We start from the raw sequence: 19,484 nt of genomic DNA, 5'->3' as shown, positions 1-19,484 counted from the left end.
CTCAACCTCCCAAAATGCTGGGATTACAGGCGTGAGCCACTGCACTTGATATTGTGCCACTGCACTCCAGCCTGGGTGACAGAGCAAGACTCTGTCTCAAAACAACAACAGCAAACAAAATAATAGCCGGGAGTGATAGTGGGCACCTATAATCCCAGCTACTCAGGAGGCTGAGGCAGGAGAATCGCTTGAGCCCGGAAGCAGAGGTTCCAGTGAGCCGAGATCGCACCACTGCACTCCAGCTTGGGCGACAGAGTGAGACTTCATCTCAAAAACATGTCCAGTGTTTGGCCACCTGGATTGCAAGTCCCACACAGTCACAGGCCATAGTGTTCCCTATGGGGGCCCAGGGCCAGTTCCGACTGCCAGGTCATCGCGTGTCAGTGTGTAGCCTGTTGTCCCTGTGCTGGAACTGCTTGGTAACTATTTGAATGGGTGAGTGAATGACCCTAAGATCCTTCCCACACATTTCTTCAGTGGACACTGGAGAAAGCGGCATGGGGACACCCTCTCCTCTGCACAGATGCCTGGGGCAGGGAGGGCCTGGTGCAGAGTGAGGTGGCAGCTTCTCCTTCTCCCTCCCTTGGGGTGTCTCTGCCCTCATACTCACTCTCCAGCCCCCACCTACACCTCCATGGATGGTGACCCATGATCCGGACCGGCTCTGGGGAGTTTTCTAGAAAGAAAGTGATCCTGGCATTGTTGGGGATACCTCCTGGTCCCTGTCTCCCTCCATGGAGACGGCGGGTGTCCTGGGCAGACAGAAGACCCTGGAATCCATCCGTGGGAAGGAATGCCCCCTTCCAGCCCTGTTCCCACACGGTGCTCAGCCTTTCCTGCTTCTTCATATAGCCAAGGGACGAGGCCCGTGAGGGGCCGCCCTCTGGACACCTGGCTCTCTCAGGAGCCTTTGAAAATCAAAGGTTTCTCTCCCAGTGTCTGCACTGCAATAGAAGTCATTTGAGACTTGGAGTTACCCTAGAGACACGAGGGGAGTCTCTCGGTTGCACCTGCTCATTCTGCCAGGCGCACTGGGTTTAAACAGGAGGAAGAAATCGTTTCTGACTTTGTAGACGCTGCCCGTGTAGCATGGTTTTAGGCTCTGCTCATGATCACTGGTCAGGGAGGGCTGTGACCAGCCAGACAGGGGCAGGTGGGTGGCCAGCAGCATGCAAAGGTTATCAGTTAAGCAAGGCCAGACCTGGTCAGTGAGTGATGAGAAAGCTGAGAAGCCTCTTGCTCCTAAGCTAAGAAGGTGGTGTGAGGCCAGTCAGGGTACAGGGCTGGCTGCCTGCCTGGGGCAACTTCCAGGTGGCTCTCCCTCCCATCTGTGTGGTCTCTGCTTCTAGTGCCTTTCACTCACCTGAGGACACACACTGGGGACACAGGCACCTTCCCCATTCAGAGCCAGGCAGCCCCCGCACCCCGCCAAACCTGTCTTTGTCCAAGGTACCTGCAACCTGGCCATATCCTCTGCTCCAGTTTCTGCCGGGACCCCTATTCTGCCCCTCGTCAGGCCTAAATGGGATCCCTGAGGAAGGGAGGAGACCCTTGGCTCCCTCCTTGAAGGCAGATGGACCCCTTCCTCCTCCAGGCTCCCCGACAGCCCCTCTGATGGGGTATCCTGGGGCTTCCAGAGTAGTACCACAAACTTAGGTGGCTAAAAGCAACAGAAAGTTGTTCTCTCACAGCCCTGGAGGTCGGAAGCCCCAAGTCAAGGTGTGGGCAGGTCTAGTTCCTCCCGAGGCTGAGGGGAGTCTGTTCGGGGGCTCCCTCCTGGCTTTGGTGGCTGCTGGCATCCTCAGCACCCCTTGGCTTGTGGATGCATCACTCCTGTCTCTGCTCCATCCTTGCATGGGCTTCCTTCCCCTCCACATCCCGCTCCTCCTCCTCTGTCTTGTAAGGATACTCGTCATTGGATTTGGGGCCCGCTCTAATCAAGGATGATCTATTCTCAGGCTCCTTACCTCACATCTGCAAAGACCCCTATTCCAGATAAGACCACAAGCACTGGTGCCAGGGCTGGGACTCAGACAGATGTTTGAGAGGGACACAGGTCAGACCCCTCTGCCATCAAATGCCTCTGAACAGGAAGACAGGACACTGTCCTAGGGAAGGCCGGGGCAGGGCGAGCAGGCTGGGTGGTAGGGGGACCTGGGGGCAGCTCTGCCCTGCACGGGCTGGGGCTGAGGATTCTCCATGTAGGAATTTCCTTGGCAAGACCATGATGCCACCCAGATTCCTCCCTCAGCCGCCCCACTGCCCCCGGAGAGCACAGCTCACCACTGATGCTGACCGTTCCTCGGGTCATCTCCTCACGTAAAAAACCCTTGAAGCTTGGAGCACTTTGGGGTCTCGGGGGGAGGGGGGTGCCCTGTGACTCCCGGTCCTCTTGGCCTGCTGCTCTGTCTGCTGTCATGGGACTAATTTTCTTTAGGGATTAATCTCTAGTTCCTGGGGATGCTCTTTTTAAATAAGCTCTGTTTCATAGCATGAAAGATTTTGTGTGGATTTTTTTAAACAAACACAGTAATAATTAATTCAAGGTCTAAGAAGAAAGCCAGGTCTGGAACACGGCCTCTCTGCATCCTGACTATAGCGTGATGCTGACCAGCCTGGACGCAGGCCGTAGAAGGCTCCCTGAGCTGCTGGGAAGGGGCTCTTGAAAACCACCTCAGGGCAGGGGTCCTGGGCTGCCAGGCTCCCTCTCATGGTTGGAGAACCATTTTGACAGTCTAGGTAGGCACGGCACTTTGGAGGCCAAACATCCAGGCAGCTGGGGAAGCACAGGCACCTGTGGATGCAGCCTCACCTTGCATTTCTCTTTCCCTTGGATGGAGTCTATCTCCTCACTCCTTTCCCCTCTTGTCTGTTTCCAGGATGCCTCCTCCTCGGCAGGATCTACCCCCACAGCTGTCCCGCGAGCTGCCTCGGTGTCTGGAGAGCAGGGCACGCCTCCCAAGGTCCAGCTGCCCCTCAACGTGTGAGCTGCCCTTTGTGTCTGTCGGGGTCCCGTGCCTGCAGCCCTCCCTCCTGCCTGGGCTGGCCTGTCCACGTGTGGTTTCCGCAGGGTTTTCCCATGTGTTACTAGTTGGCCAGTATAGTTATGTGCATCTAATGACACCACTGAAAGGAGAGTGTGGAAGACAAAAGTCTGGCAGTTCCTTTTGATGTTGATGTTTCTAGGACCTTTCTTCTAAGCAGGGAGGATATTCAGAGTATTCACAATGCAGGTCCCAGTCAACAGGAGAGGAGCCAGCCATAGTGTGGAGCAGGCTCTCCATAGCATGGAAAGTCCGAGATTGCGGGGGAGAGGCAGGAGGGAAGCAGGTGTGCAGAGCAGCGGGTGGTCTAGGAGCTTGGGCAGCCGGTAGTCACCAACTGCTTGGAAGTGCTTCTGTGTTTCAGCCTCCATCCCAGGGCCACACCAGCGCATGCCAGCTGCATCTCCTCCCCAGATATAACCAGATGAATCAGTGCTAGGAAGTGAGATACTTATCTTGTTTAGAACATCTGCCCAGTTAAATTACAGCTCTTAACAGATAAGTGCAATTTTAAAATTCCCCATTTAAATCATGCTCTGAAGAATTAGACTCCCTTTTGCTCTTGTGTTTGGCAGAGCTCAGTCACTGGAATGACTGTGTTAAGGTGAAGTCTATGAACTTGGCAAACAATATGACAAATACAGAAAGCTCTGTCAATACAGGCTGGGTCAGAGGTCAGAGGGACACTCAGAACCTGTGTTGTTGCAGAACAGGATGTATTTCTTTTTTTTTTTTTTTTTTTTGAGATGGAGCCTTGCTCTGTCTCCCAGGCTGGAGTGCAGTGGTGCAATCTCGGCTCACTGCAAGCTCCGTACCCCAGGTTCACGCCATTGTCCTCCCTTTGCCTCCCAAGTAGCTGGGACTACAGGCGCCCACCACCATGCCCGGCTAATTTTTTGTATTTTTAGTAGAGACGGGGTTTCACCATGTTAACCAGGATGGTCTCGATCTCCTGATCTTGTGATCCGCCTGACTCGGCCTCCCAAAATTCTGGGATTACAGGTGTGAGGCACTGTGTCCGGCCAAATAGGATGTATTTCAAGCAAAAAAGTATTTTGAGGAGCAACTTGCCAAGCTTCGAAAGGTCTAGAAGTAGCTCAGCTGCTGGCACACGCTCAGCCACCTCTAAGCCCAGTGGAAATGCCAGCCTTTCTCCAGTGGTCGGCAAGAAAGCTCCCAGTGTCCTCCCACTGTGATTAACCAATGTAATGAAAGGAATTTGAAATGTGCCTATGTTTCACCTAGCTTCCTGAGCAGGCTACTTCCAGATGCCTTGAGACTGATATTCAAGTTTTCACCAGCACTGGACCAAAAAACATATTCCCTCCATCTCCTGCCATGTTCCTAGCTCAGTTCTGGTAGCTTCAGGCAAAGCTGGTGCCAAGGAGGCCCGTGGGAGGGTGGGGGTGATGAGTCCGCTCCTCTTGAAGAATTGGACGCAGAATGCTATCTGAGGAAGGAAATCTCCACCCACAAGGGATGGCCGTGATGGAGTTTCCCAGACGAGAGGCAGGACGCAGGTCAGGTTGCTGAGGCCATGAGTGCTTCAAGGGCAAAGCCCAGATGGGTTTGTTTTGGAGTCCCCATGACCAGCTGAATGCCTGGTCACAGGCTCTCAGTAGCTGCCACTTGTTCTATGTGAGCAAAGGCCTCCCCTTCCCGGGTGCAGAGGGCTCCCCAGTGTGAGGCGAGCTCAAGGATTAACCATCCGAGAAGGCTGCTCTGTCCTGGAGACCCAAAAGGTAACAGTTCCAGGCATGTCGCCCCTCAAGAGTTGTGAATATTCTGGAGGCCTCAACCGTGGACACACCTCCCTGTCCCGGATGGCTTCTGAATTTGGTGCAGGTGTCGGGGGACCTCTTCTTCACCCAGTTCCCCCGCCCTGGGGGACAAGGTTGCTGTGACCTCTAGCCCTCCACCGTCTCCCTCTGGGCTTCTCCCCCAGGGGAGGGTACTTTCCACTCAGCTTGAGATTTGGGTAAGAGGGAAGGGAAACTTACGTGTCGGACAACATCCTTCTAAGGATGACAAGGATTTAGGTAGGAATGTGTCTGCAGGTGACACAGTGGCCCTCCATGCAGCAGCCAGATCATGGGCAGCATGACCTGTGACTAGTGACGGTCCGTTCCATGTGTGTTCGTGGCTGTTATACTGAGTAGCAGTCACACGCCAGGTAACATTACATATGTTACAGCAGCATGCATGATGCATTCTGCAAACATGACATCCTTTATTTTATCCCCAGAGAGGAAAAGATCAGACTGACCTCATCAGTTTATGAGGGAGGGGATTAGCCTGACTGCTCACCTGTCCTCTTCCGCTGTAAGATGCTGATATTCCCACACGTACCCTACCTGTGGCAGGTACCTGGGGTGGGGGTCTGATCTAACCATTGTTCCCAAAATAGTATCTGTAAGTCACGTTCAGAAGTCTGAAATTGAACATGAGATGTGCTGTCGTTGCAAAAACAACCACAGCAAACAACAGTGCGCTGCTGCCCGGAGAATGATGACTTGGGGACTCCAGCCAGGGCCCAGATGGGGCTGATGTGAAAGTCAGCCATGGAATGACTTCAGGAGACCTCGTTCCTGATCTTCGTAATTGCATAGCTTTGACCTCTCCAGGCCACATCATGTGCGCTGAAACATGAGCCCTTGAGATTAAGAGGACTGATCCCGCACGGTTAGCATGTCGATGGCTGGATGTTGTTCTTGCCCCTTCTTCCAGCATGTGAGAGGCTTCCATGGCATGGATTCCCTAAGGGCTCAGTTGCCTGGAAACACAAGAAGGGTGTTGCTCACCCAGTGCATGGAGGCGACTGTGAGTCTGTAGAAACATCTCTCATTCCTGCACCCCCTTTCCACCCCCTACTGTGTTGAGAATTCCACTGTCTGGCCCTGGGGCTTGTCCGTTATTCCTCTGACAGACCTGCTGTGATTTGGGGAAGCAGAAATATGAGTGTCTGCTCCTAGAGGCCATGCTCCTGGGCACGGCCAACCCACCCAGAGAGTCTCAAGGTTGATGAAATGCTGTGAGTAGGTTGCTCCTGATTCGGAAGGGTTGATTCTCACCTCCGCTTCTTCATGGGCATCTTAGAGCCACTGCCTGATGTGAAGAACCAGAGGAGGCGGGGAGAGGGCATAGGGCTACCCTGCAGGAGCCATCCGAGATGTCCCGTCATCAGCTACAGCAATGGAGGAGGTGGAGGAGGAGGAAGAAACAGGCATCAGACAGACATGCCTGGGTCTGGCTTAATCTGCGTGCCTGCAATCCGAGAGCAACATAACTCTTGGCACAGAGCCTTGGTCTGGGACTGCATGTCAGCTTGCATTCAGAGAAGGAAACTTCCACAGTCGATGGGTGCAGTTCATCACCTGAAGGGAAAACCAGGTACCCTGTGAGGTGCGTGACCACCCAGATGGCACCTGAGGGGCCTGGGAGTCCTATCCAGGAGCCCAGAGGAAGACTTAGGGAGAAGAAGGGGTTGGCCTGCAACAGGGAAAGGGAAGCCCAGGGGAATGGTGGCCAGCAGTTTTCATCCTCCCCTGCTAGGGTACAGACCAGGTCCCTGGATCTGGTGGTTGACATTGGTCATGTGAGACGTGCTCTCTGTCATGGCAGGGATGACCTCGCAGGCCTTGATGTGATCAGGAGTGACTGCCTCATGACCCCACTGCCATTTGTGCGTGTGGTCAAAAGGCCACTGAACCAGCCTCAATAACAACAGTCCCCACCTTCTAGGACACAGGAAAAGGACTGCTGACCAAACCATGCCAACACAAGACAGGGGCACCTTCCATTGCAAATTCAGAGAACAGGCTGGTGCCGCACTCAGCCTGCAATGGACTGGATCAGCGTGAGTTCAAGACAACAGGACTCGGTAAAATAAGTCCCTGCCAGGCTTGGAACGAAGGCCTGGAGCAGCAAAATCACTGGGTACTACTCCGAAGAGGTGTCTTAGAGGCCAGCCATCCAGCCTCCTCTGACAGTGCCCAGCCTTGTGGTCAGCCTGGCCCCATGGTCAGCCCTTCCAGGCATTGGCGGCACCGTCCTCAGGATATTACAGACAGATGCCACCAAGAATATGAGAGTGAGCCTGAGAACCACCGGAGGGGTGAGTGCTCTTCATCCCCACCCCTGCTGCCTGCACCTCTAGAGAGAGGGCAGAGCTGGGACCCCAAGCAGGTGGGGAAGTGGAGGAGATGCAAGTGGGAAGAGCAGATAATTTTATTGAGAGAGTCTCTGGATGACATAGAGCCTGGCGGGCAAAGGTCAGAGATGTCTGAGGCCACTGCAGGGCCGGTTGCGGTGGAAGGAAGGACATGCAGACCCAGGTGGTAGCAGCACATCCCCAGTGATACCAGCATTGTCTAGGTTGGGTTTCCTGGAGGCAGACCCTGAGATGGGGAGGTTTGTGGGGAGTGCTCTCAGGACACACCTGAGCTGTGGCTGAAGGGAAGCCTCGCTGATCCTCAGGGCTCTGGAGCCAAGACAGCCCTGTGGAGTTTCCCGGTTGGAAGTGAGTCAGTGCTGGCTTCAGGCTGCCCTTTGAAGAGGTAGTCATGGGTGATGATGCACCCTGAGGGAAATTCCCAGCACAGCCACCACAGTGAGTGATCAGCCACTCATCGCCCTTCAGAGGACCGAGGCTGGGCATCCCTGGGCCCTGTCCAGTGGTGGGGCTTGGTGGGGCTTCAGCCTCAGAATGCGTCTGAAACACAGGCAAACCTCATTTCATTGCACTTCATTTTGTTGTGCCTCACAGATACTACATTTTTTTTTTTTTTTTTTTTTTTTTACAAATGTAAGCTTTGGGGCCACCAGCATCCACGAAGTCTAGTGGTGCCATTTTTCCAACAGCATGTGCTCACTTCGAGGCTCTGTGTCCCATTTTGCTAATTCTCATAATATTTCAGACTTTTTCATTATATCTTTATGGTGACGTGATCAGTGATTTTTGGTGTTACCGTTGGAATTGTTTGGGGCACCATGAACCATGCCCGTATAAGACAGCGAACTTGCTCAATAAGTGATGTGTGTGTTCTGACGGCTGCACGGACCCACCATTCCCCCATCTCTCTTTCTCTCCTCAGGCCTACCTTTTCCCTGAGATACAACGATATTGAAATCAGGCCATTTAGTAACCCTACATGACCTCTAAGTGGTCAAGCAAAAGCTAGAGTTGAACATCTCTCACTTTCGGTCAAAAGTTAGAAATGATTAAGCTTGGCGAGGAAGTCATGTCAAAAGCTGAGATAGGCTGAAACTTGTGCCAAACAGTTATCTAAGTTTTCAATGAAAAGAGAAGTTATTGAAGGAAATTAAAAGTGGTACTCCAGGGAACACATGAATTTTAAGAAAGTGAAACAGCCTGATTGCTGATATGGAGAATGTTTGAGTGACCTGGATAGATCAGACCAACTGCAACATTCCTTGAGTCAAAGCCTAATCCAGAGCAAGCCCTAACTCTCTTCAACTCCATGAATGCTGAGAGAGGTGAGGAAGCTAAAGGAAAAAAGTTTGAAGCTAGCAGAGGTTGGTTCATGAGGTTTAAAGAAAGAAACCATCTCTGTAACATAAAAGTACAAGGTAAAGCAGCGAGTGCTAATGGAAAAGCTGAAGCAAGTTATCCAGAAGATGTAGCTAAAATCACTGATGAAGGTGGCGACACTAAACAACAGATTTTCAGTGTGGACAAAATAGCTGTGTATTGGACAATGATGCCATCTAGGACTTTCATAGCTAGAGAGGAGACACCAAGGCCTGGCTTCAAAGCTTTAAAGGACAGGCTGACTCTCTTTTTAGGGGCTAATGCAGCTGGTGACTTTAAGTGAAGCCAGTGTTCATTTACCATTCTGAGAACCCTAGGGCTCTTAAGAATTATGCTAAATCTACTCTGCCTGTGCTCTGTAAATGGGACAACCAAGCCTGGATGATAGCACATGTGTTTACAGCATGGTTTCCTGAATATTTTAAGTCCATTGTCAAGACCTACTGCTCAGAAAAAAGATTCCTTGTAAAATATTACTGCTCATTGACAGTGTACTTGGTTATCCGAGAGCTCTGATGGAGATGTACAAGGAGATGAATGTTGTTTTCATGCCTGCTGACACAGCATTCATTCCTCAGCTCATGCATCAAGGAATAGTTTAGATTGTCAAGTGTTCTTATTTAAAAAGTACATTTATTTTTTTTTATTTTTTTATTTTTTGAGATGGAGTTTCACTCTGTTGTCCAGGCTGGAGTGCAGTGGCATGATCTCAGCTCACTGCAACCTCCGCCTCCTAGGTTCAAGCCATTTTCCTGCCTCAGCCTTCCAAGTAGCTGGAATTACACACGTGTGCCACCACGCCTGGCTAATTTTTGTATTTTTTTTTTTTTTTTTTTTTTTTTTTTTTTTACTAGAGACAGGTTTTTGCCATGTTGGCTAGGCTGGTCTCTTAACTCCTGGCCTCAAGTGATCCACCTGCCTTGGCCTCCCAAAGTGCTGGGATTACAATCGTGAGCCAGTGTGCCCGGCCAAGAAGTACTTTTCATAGGCTATAGCTACCATAGATGGTGATTTCTCTCATGGATCTGGGCAAAGTAAATTGAAAACCTTTTGGAAAAGATTCACCATTCTAGGGTCATTATGAACATTTGTGATTCATGGGGAGGTCAAAATATCAACATTAACAGGAGTTTTGAAGAAGGTTCTTCCAATCCTCATGGATGACTTTGAGTGGTTGGTTCAAGACTTCAGCGGAGGAGGTCACTACAGATGTGGAGAAACAGCAAGAGAACTAGAATTAGAAATTGAACCTGAAGACGTGACTGAATTGCTGCAATCTCATGAGAAAACCTGAACAGAGGAGGAGTTGCTCCTTATGGATGGGCAAGAAAGTGGTTTCTTGAGATAAAATCTACTCCTGGTGAAAATGGTGGGAACATCATTGAAATGACAACAAAGGGTTTAGAATAGCTCATAAACAGTTGATAAAGCAGTAGCAGGGTTTAAGAGGATTGACTCCAATTTCGAAAGAAATTCTACTGTGGGTAAAATGCTGTCAAACAGCATCAAATGCTATAGAGAAATCTATCATGAAAGGAAGAGTCAATGTAGCAAACCTCATTGCTGTCTTATTTTAAGAAATTGCCACGGCCACCCCTGCCTTCAGCCACCACCATCCTGATTAGTCAGCAGCTATTCACATCAAGACAAGACCCTCCACCAGCAAATAAATTATAACTCCCTGAAGGCTCAGATGATCATTAACAAGGCTGGAGTGCAGTGGCTTGATCTCAGCTCGCTGGAACCTCCGCCTCCTGGGTTCAAGCGATTCTCCACCCCCAGCCTCCCTGGTAGCTGGGATTGCAGGTACTCACCACAACACTAGGCTAATTTTCATCTTTTTAGTAGAGACAGGGTTTCACCATTTTGGCCTGGCTAGTCTCAAACTTGTGACCTCAGGTGAACCACCTGCCTCAGGCTACCAAAGTGCTGGGATTACAGGCGTGAGTCACCGTGCTGGACAAATAAAATGTTTTTTTGTTGTTATAGTTGTTGTTGTTTTGAGACAGAGTCTTGCTCTGTCACCCAGGCTGGAGTGCAGTGGCACAATCTCAGCTCTCTGCAAGCTCCACCTCCCGGGTTCACGCCATTCTCCTGCCTCAGCCTCCCAAGTAGCTGGGACTACAGGCGCTCGCCACCATGCCTGGCTAAGTTTTTGTATTTTTAGTAGAGACAGGGTTTCACCGTGTTAGCCAGGATGGTCTTGATCTCCTGACCTCGTGATCTGCCCACCTCGGCCTCCCAAAGTGCTGGGATTACAGGCATGAGCCACCGCGCCCGGCCAAATAAAATATTTCTTAATTCAGGTATTTACATTTTTTTAGGCATAATGCTATCGCATACCTAATAGACTACGGTATAGTATAAACATACTACTATACAGTAGCCTATTGTATACAAATAGGTGTCCTGCACCCTTCTCTGAGCATCTGTACTCATCCTCGCCCTGCCTGTAGTTCCTGGTCGCCTCTGAGCGCCTCAGCCTGCTTCAGCCCTTCCGCAGGACTTACCCAGCCCTCCCCAGCCCCCTGGTCTCCAGTGCTGCCCCTGACAGCACTCCTGCTGTGGGTCTTCCCTGCAGAGTGGGTGCTGCACCTGGATGGAAGAGGTGAGGAGGAAGCACATACCCCCTAACTGGAGCCAGCATAGCCCTGGGAGAAGCGCAGAAGTGGGACTTCTGGTAGGAGAACTGGGAATTGTTTACTTATTTTAGAAGAAGCATGAGCAAGCCACCATCTAGAGGAGAAAGGGGATGAAATTAGTGAAGGCACTAAAATACTTCGGTTTACTCTGATTAGAGCAGAAGAGAAATCTGCAGACAATTAGCAGCAAGTGAAGATCTTGCTATAGAAATAAGGAAGTGGTATGGGTAAGCGAAGGCTGTGCTGTTAGTTTCAACAGGCTGCACGTGAAAGCAGACACATGCCATGCCCAGCTGGGTCAGCCGAGTCGGCCCAGCCGCCAGCCTATCCTGTCTATGCACCATCCCAGGTGCAGTGAGCCCCTAGCCCCATGCCTGACTGCACACCATGCCTGGAGGAGGCTGTACTTGTCCTCAGCAACCTGCCCTCAAGAGGTGCTTTTTCTAATTGGCATGAAAGCCCTATATATGCCACCAGGCAGTGGTGAGGAAGGCTTTCTGATCCTAAAATCCCATGATTGCCTTCAATAAGTACTTGCAGTATCAACCTGTGAGCATCTGCAGCGGTGATGGCTGAGCATGCAGGGTGGCCTTGGCTGCTCTCGGGTGTTATGGAGATGCCGTGAGCACTCCGCAGGGCCTGTGTTGAGCTGCCAAGGTGTTTTGAAGCAAATGGAAGGTGAGAGTCGGGCCCAGGAGCTAGGATGATGTGAGCCCTGCTACCTACAGGTGCCACCTGGTTCTCCCTGCCATGCCAGGCCCAGGTACATGTGTCTATGAGGACTGGCTCGCCAATGAGTGCAGGGGATGCTGTCCAGCTCAGCCAGGAGACTCTGAACTGGCAGTCCCGACAGGACACAATTCACAGACGTTGGTGGGAGACAGGGTAACAGGCGATGCCACTGTGGCTGCAGAGGGCAGCAGCAGAGACCCTGAGAGGTGGGAGGGAGGCAGGTTGGGAAGGGCCGGTCTCAGCACAAATTGCTCTTCAGTGTGGTCCTTCCAAGGCCTCCTCTTGAGTACCTCAGGGAGGACAGCAGATGCAGGTGACCCCCACCCGGGCCAGGGCCCACTCAACACGAGCCGCATGCCAGAAAACAGACCCAGCACATCCATCTGCTTTTGGTGTCCCCTATGAGGTGCCCAGAGGAAAAAAAGTAGGCCAAGAAGAGATTTTCCAAAGTGAAGCCAGACTTACTTACATTCCGCTTCCCCCCAGCAACCTGCACCTAGAGGCCGATCTTTAAACAGAGACCAGAGTGGAGGATTACTCATCGACAGAACAAACTTAAAATAAGACAGAGAGGCCAAGTGCACTAGTGCCCTGGTGCACGTCAGGGCAGCATCTCCCTATCGCTGGGCCACACCAGGCCTGTGCTTGGAGCGAGGGGACCGGCATACCCCCTTCAGGACCCCAGCCTCCCCGAGCCACACCTTGGTGCGACTGCCGCTCTCACCTTGCCCAAGCCCTGCCGCAGCTGTGCCCCAGGCCGCACTGACAGCTCCAGCAGCCCAGCCCTGGCCCTAACCCTAAACATGCGTGACCATGGACAGAAGCTCCATCCCCTTGAACTTTTGTGTCCGCAGCCGTGAAACCTCTGCAAGAAGGCCACAGACAGCCCTGGGGAGGAAGCATGTTGCACAGGGCCTCCTGAGCAGGGATAGCCCTGCTAGAGGTTCCATGCTCCCAGGCCACCGAGCTCCATGCTATGCAGGAGCAGTGGTCTGGAGGGAGAAGTAGCCCAGCCCCAGTCGGCGTGTAGCCACAGCCAATCCATGGAATAAGGCCTCCACGGAGCACAGGCCACTGAGCCCCCAGCTGTGCACCTTGCCTACCAGGCCAGCCCAGGAGCAGGAGGGAGAGGAGTCCCTAAGCTGTGGTCAGCAGCTTGGGTGTGTTCTGAGCCTGCCTTGGCAGCCGATGAACCCCCCACTCCAGAGCAAAGGCAACCCTGGACCCCAGAACCAACTAAAAGGAACTGTTGGTGCGGCCTGAGTCGCATACCACCCGCCCCTGGCCAGGAGCCAGCCCGGCTGCACATTCTGCGTGTGGCCACTGAAGCTAACTGTTCTGACACCATAAAGCAACAGATGAGGCTAACTTAAGCAGGATTTACATTCAACTGTATTTCTTTGAGAGCAGGCACATCACTTTGTGCATCACTGTTACTGATGCATAAGCCTTCCACGGATCCAAGCCGTCTCTGCACTCTTCCTCTCCTCGTCTGCCTTCCTTTGCCTCAGCCCAGGCTGTGTGGAAGCCACCCTCCCCTCCGCTCCCCTTCTCTTTCCTCCTCTCCCCTCCCCTTCTCTTTCCTCCTCTATCCTCTCCCCATCCTCTCCCATCCCCTTCCCATCTCCTCCTCCTTCCTCCCCCTCCTCCTACCTCCCCCTTACTCCATCTCTCTCATCCCCTCTCCTTCTCCATCCCTCCCCATTCTCCTCTCCTCCCCTCCAGCTTCTCTGCACAGTACACAGGCACATGTTGGCTGCAGTTGTTTGTCATTTTCACTGGACTTTTCCCTTAGTGTATTTCCTCTATGGTGATCAGAACAGAATCACACCCTGGGTTCTCTCCATTTGTCACCTGGACATAGCATTGGAACTGTGAACACGGTTGGGGGTGGGTAGAGTTCTTCTCCTGATGGCTTTGTGTGTCCTCCTGAAGCCCAGAGTTGTCCTAACATCACTGTCAGTGTTCACCATTTCAAACAGGGAAAGAAACAAAGATGCCAGCCACAGTTGAAGCCCACAGGATGTCCCTAGGGGGAGGGCATGAGGGACACCTGTAAACAAAGGAAATAGCCAAGGTCATTGAATGAGGGCAGAGGGCCTTGCTATGTAGGATTAGGATGTTCGAAAAGGGTGGCAGATTTCATGTTAAGGCCAAGAAACTTTTAATCTCTACAAGGTTCTCATGCTGTTCCAGAATATTCCACACTGGTCCTCCTTTTTTCCTGCTTGAGCCCTAGTGAGCTGCATTCTGTTTCTGTTTTCACTGTAGAAGTTTCCTCCAGCATCAGGAGGGTGCAGTTTGGGGTCTGTGAGTTTCCCTCACATCCTCAGAGACATACTGTGTCCACAAGCCACTGGAGAGGGTCAATATCCCCACCCGGCAGCCTGCACTGGTGTGAGATCCACCAGATGACTCTTCATTAACATTCATCTTTGGTCTCTTACTGAACTGAGGCCTCCACCAGCTTCTGTGGCTGAATCTTGTGAGCAAATAAAAATAATCTGATCGGTTCTCTCCATCCGTTCAAAACCAACCTTCCCCAAATCCCAAAATTAGCAGAGCACTTTTGTAAGTATTATCCAGTCCTTATAAGGAAAAGATAGAGGGTATAGTTAAGTATTTTATGAGAGTAGCTTGGCCCATGGGCTGAGTTGGAGGCACAGCATCTAAACCCTAAGCTAGGATTTTCACCACTAAATTTAATCTTTTCTTGTTTGCAAATAAGACTTAAAATTAAGGGCGGGGTAATCCCAGCGTTTTGGGGAGGCTGAAATGGGAGGATTGCTTGAGACTAGGAGCTCAAGACCAGTCTGGGCAACATAGGGGGACCCCATCTTTACAAAAAATAAAAAACTTAGCCAGCACGGTGGCACACACCTGTGGTCCCAGCTACTTGGGAGGCTGAGGTGGGAGGATCACTGCAGCCCAGGCAGTCGAGGCTGCAGTGAGCTATGTTTGCACCACTGCACTCCAGCCTAGGTGACAGGGTGAGATGCTGTCTCAAAAAAAAAAAGGTCAAATAATTAATCATGGCACAATTACTGCAAGGAAGTGTGCAACCACAGTTTTCTAACTTAACCACCTTTCCCTTAAAAAGGGCCTCTGAGGTCTCTTCCAGCTCTGGTTGATTGGATAAGCCAGGCAGGAAAACCAGTCTAGGTTAGATTAAGTGAGGAAAACCCAGCCCAAGACTAGCTTAGCTCACCCTCAGTTTTCCCTAAGGTTTCTCTTGCTCAGAGCATCAGACTTTAGACAGTGTGAAGAAGAGGAAACCATGGGAAAGTCCAAAGACCTGGCCCTGGGATGCAGTTCAGAGGTCCTCGAGGGCTTTGGGGTCACTGTGCCTTACTGAGCTGCCTTCCCATCTTGTTAGATGGACAGGTGGAATCCTCCTAAGGCTGTGGGTGACAGGCACACCCCTCCCCTGCAGGCAGCTCCCTTCAGGCCCCCTCCCTCCCCTGCCTCGTGGTTCGTTGTGAGGAGTGAGCCGGGGAGGGTGTGTGGGGCCTCTGTAAACTGCAGAGCCCCCGTAGACACTAGTGGGTCTTTTTAGGTTGGGTTCCTCCAAAGATAACCTCCCCCTAGGAACGCCGGCCAGTCCCCTGTTCCCCAGGAGGGCTCCCACTGACACTGGCCCCATGCTTTGCCCGCAGGTACCTGGCGCTCTATGCCTACAAGCCCCAGAAGAGTGACGAGCTGGAGCTGCACAAGGGAGAGATGTACCGGGTCCTCGAGAAGTGTCAGGATGGCTGGTTCAAGGGGGCGTCCCTGAGGACTGGGGTCTCTGGGGTGTTCCCCGGAAACTACGTGACACCCGTTTCCAGGTGAGGGCATGGTGGTGGCAGCCTGGGCAAGGAGAGGGCAAGGACCTACATGCCTTACCGCTGTTGTTACTGATGGAGGTTACTCTGTGAGCCGGGCCCAGAAGGCAGCAAGGCCTCCAGTGCCCAGGGTTCAGCCCCCGCTGGCGTCCCCAGGCCCACATTTCACCTTCTGAGCTGTGTTTGCACTCAACTCCTTGGCTGTCCTCAGCAGACATTGGCCACCCAGGGGAGAAGAACGGGAACAGGAGGAGCAGGGACAGGAAAGTCACCAGAGTGAGGTCTCAAGTGTGAGTGTGTGTTACTGTGAGGACAGTGTGTGCACATATATATAGTGTATTCAGTGTGTATGCGTGTGCAGAGTGTGTGCACGCTTCTGTGTGCTTGTGTGTATGGTATTTGTATATGTGTGCAGTGTATATGCAGTGTGCATGCCTGTGCGTATGCATACTGTAAGCACAATGTGTGTGCACGTGTGCATAATGTAGGTACAGCATGTGTGTACGCAGTATGTATGCTTGTGTGTGCAGTATGTATGCTTGTCTGTCATCACATATAGATGTGTGATATGTAAAACACTATATACAGATATGCAAAGGAAAAATGATATATTCCCAAAGGTTAACGATTGTTGAGTTGTCGCATGGTGGTAATAGGTTTTTTTTTCTTTGTGTTGTCAGTGTTTAATAAGTTCTTTGTTCTACTACTTTTATAAAATAGAATACGTAATTTCAGAGTCACTGAAGAGACAAGGAGGTTGACTGGGAATTTTTCACTGAGATGAGGGTCCACAGCTTGGTGATATCAGTCAGCCTCACTGGGCGTGGCCCTGTGTTGACGCTGCAGCACACACACAAGTGAAAGACGTGGCCTTGGGTTTCTCCTGTCTTTGGAACAGGGCTACAGTGGAAACAATTAAATAAACCTATAGGTCCTGCATTGATTGCTGGGCTGATTCCTACTTGCAGAGTGTTCTCGGGACACATGTGTTGTTGATAGGAGCAGCTCTAGTTCCCAAGGCAATCTTCAGCCAGGGCTTCTCTCGAGGTGCCCAGAAAGGGCCTAGGGATTGATGGAGTTGCCCAAAGGCTGACAGGTCTGTAGGCACAGGGCTAAAGGGGCAGTTAGAAATCCTTTGCTCAGGTGATGGTCAGCCGGGAAAAGCTTGAGAAGCAAACTGCAGAGGGACTTCAGGAAATGCACCCCCCCAAACCCAGCCACCTGGTCAGCGGGGTGGCTGCTTAGGGGCTGAGCTGCCCACAGCCTTCTGGGGCTTCATCAGTGGTGTGGGTTGACTTGCACAATCTGCGTAGCCCCGAAGGTCTCTGGTCTGGATTTCCCACGCCAGTAGCTAGGGTTGGCTCTCTCAGCCTGCAACCGGCCTGTGCTTGAAGCCCTTGGCCTGGAGTTGGGCTCACCTGTCGTGTCATCAGATAGCCCTTCCAGGAAAGCACAGGTCACCCCTCTAGATTAGGGGACTCCCTGACCAGCTGGCGCCCTCCAGGAAGGCGCAGCCTGAGATGGCAGGTGTCCACACCTCCGGGCTCGCCCGCCCTGCTGGGGGCATCACTCTGTCACACGCCCTACTCTTGTATGAGGAGGCAAGTTCTTCCTCCACGCAGCAGGTTACAGCAGCAGCTTCTGAGGGAGGCCATCGGCTTCCCAGTTTCCAGTTTCTCTCCTCTGATTCTTCCTTTATCGTTACCTGAGAACTTCCACAGACCTTCAGAGATATAAAGCCTGTGGTTTAAGTCCGGCTTCCTTGCGTGGCACTGGGGCCCTCCAACGCCTGGCCGGGCAACTCCTGACATGCGTCAGTCGGTGTCACCATGGGGAGCTCTCTTAGGTGGCCCTCACCCCCACAATACTGGAATGCCTTCCACCCTCTTCCTGCTTCTGAATTAAATCACTGAATATCCTTCAAGAGCTGGGTCCTAAGCCCACTTGCTCTATGAAGCCTTGCCTGGGGGCCTTCATCCTTGCCTGTGCCATAGTCGGGATGGACAGCTCTGCCCACCATGTCATCCCAAGCAGCCCACTGACAAGTTCTGCCTGTTACGGTCATCTACAGGCATGCAGGATCCCCCCTCACAGGCCAGCCCCTGGGCCACAGTAGCCATCTCTAGCTTTGTTTCCCTGGCTTCTTGCATACCACGTTCATATACGAGGTGCTCAATAAATGCAGATCAAATCAATAAATGAAATCTAGTTGTTCTGATCAAAATGTCTCCTCAAGAACTGTCTTCTCCTGCTGCCAGGGAGTTTGTTATGGGAAGATCCTCCAGCTCCTGACACTGGAGCTCTTAGGGGGGCCCGGGCCCCTCCCTCCCCCTCTGCTGTGCACCTCATGGTTGCTCACTCTCCTCAAGCCCTGTTGGTGTGTGTTTTCTAAAGAATGGCAGAGCCAGGAATAAACATTAAGCAAAAGTCACTCCAAATCTAGCCCCGATAACTGCAGTGTTGGGAGGTCATTGAGTGTCCTCTCTGGTTCCTTAGAGAAGGAACTGCCCCCGGGTCGGCTGCCCCCCGGTCAGTATGTTAGAGGCCGTGGGTCCCTCACTGCAATCCATAGCTCAGCACAAAACAGCAAATCTGACCTTGGTCTTTATCCCCGGAAGTGGAAGACAGCTGTCCCCCTCCAAGGCTGTGCCCCCAGGACTTATACTTGCTTGATCCCTACTGGGTTCAGGACAATTGCCAAAGCCACCCAGCAGAAGGCGATGCCTTATCTGGCAGTGATTGGAGGGTGGGCGAAGGCCTATCCCTTCCTGCATAGACCTGGATCCACCAGCTGTGCTTGCCTCCATCATGCTGGGAGGCCCTGGAGTGCTGGTGGGCTCTCGGGGCTGCGAGTATAGTGCTCAGAGTTAAGCATTCTGAGTTCATTTAAAAACCTGGTGCAGGAGCAGGTGTGTGGCTCTTTCCGTGACGGCACGCACTAAGGAAGTAGGACTAGCCAAGGGTATCTGTGCCATCCTGCCATGAGGGCAGAGGGAGAGGGTTTTCTGCTGTCATGAGAGGCAGAGGTGTGTCTCTGTCTGTTGTGTTCAGACTTGTCAATATCACCTTGCAAATTAGTGACTCATTTGTGAGCCCACTTTATTTAGTTTTTAAAAATGATTTCCTCGGGGGAAAGTGAGCTCAATGGATAGCACATGGGATTTTTAAATTCATGGTTTTGGCTGACCTGCTAACAAGCTTGATTGCTGGGGTGAAGTTCAGCACAGCTCTGAGAGCTGGAGAAGGAGGACACCACCCAGGTTCCTTAGCAGGTGAGTCCTTTTCCAAGAGGCCCCTCTCCTCTCAGCTGCTGTGCAGAAGCCCTCACTCTGTGTTGCCGGGAGCTTCGCTGCTAGAGGTCGTGCCCAGTGGTACCAGCCACAGGGAGATGGCTGGACCAGGCCCAGGAGACAGGAGGCAGGCAGCCTCTTCTCCCACCTGTGGCTTTTGGTATGTCTTGGAATAAGATCCTGAAGGGACGGAAACAGGAATTTACCCAGCTCTTGGACAAATGGAAGACATTTAAGTCCGCTGAAACTGAGTCCACAGAAGCTTCCAAGCCCCTAACTCTGCCATATTTCACATCACTACCTCCAGGACATAGGTGAAGTACAAATACACAGAGGGAAAGCGTGAAAAACCCCATTTCCAGAGTGGCTGTGTTCCTCTTGTGTGAGCTGATTTCATCTGG

General features: G+C 52.0%; 1 protein-coding gene across 1 annotated transcript in view; it reads left to right on the top strand.

Annotated features, from left to right (window-relative positions):
* The window catches only part of SH3RF3 (SH3 domain containing ring finger 3), a 377,754-nt gene that overhangs the window by 288,849 nt on the left and 69,421 nt on the right, over nucleotides 1-19,484 (top strand). Inside the window, exons 5-6 of the mRNA XM_033175502.1 lie at nucleotides 2,880-2,983; nucleotides 15,626-15,796. Of these exons, the coding sequence (XP_033031393.1) occupies nucleotides 2,880-2,983; nucleotides 15,626-15,796 (275 nt within the window). The remainder of the gene's footprint in view (nucleotides 1-2,879; nucleotides 2,984-15,625; nucleotides 15,797-19,484) is intronic.

Source organism: Trachypithecus francoisi, unplaced genomic scaffold, assembly GCF_009764315.1.
Source record: "Trachypithecus francoisi isolate TF-2019V2 unplaced genomic scaffold, Tfra_2.0 Lachesis_group17, whole genome shotgun sequence".
In the NCBI taxonomy this organism is placed as follows: Eukaryota; Metazoa; Chordata; class Mammalia; order Primates; family Cercopithecidae; genus Trachypithecus; species Trachypithecus francoisi.
This window is presented reverse-complemented; position numbering and strand designations above follow the sequence as displayed.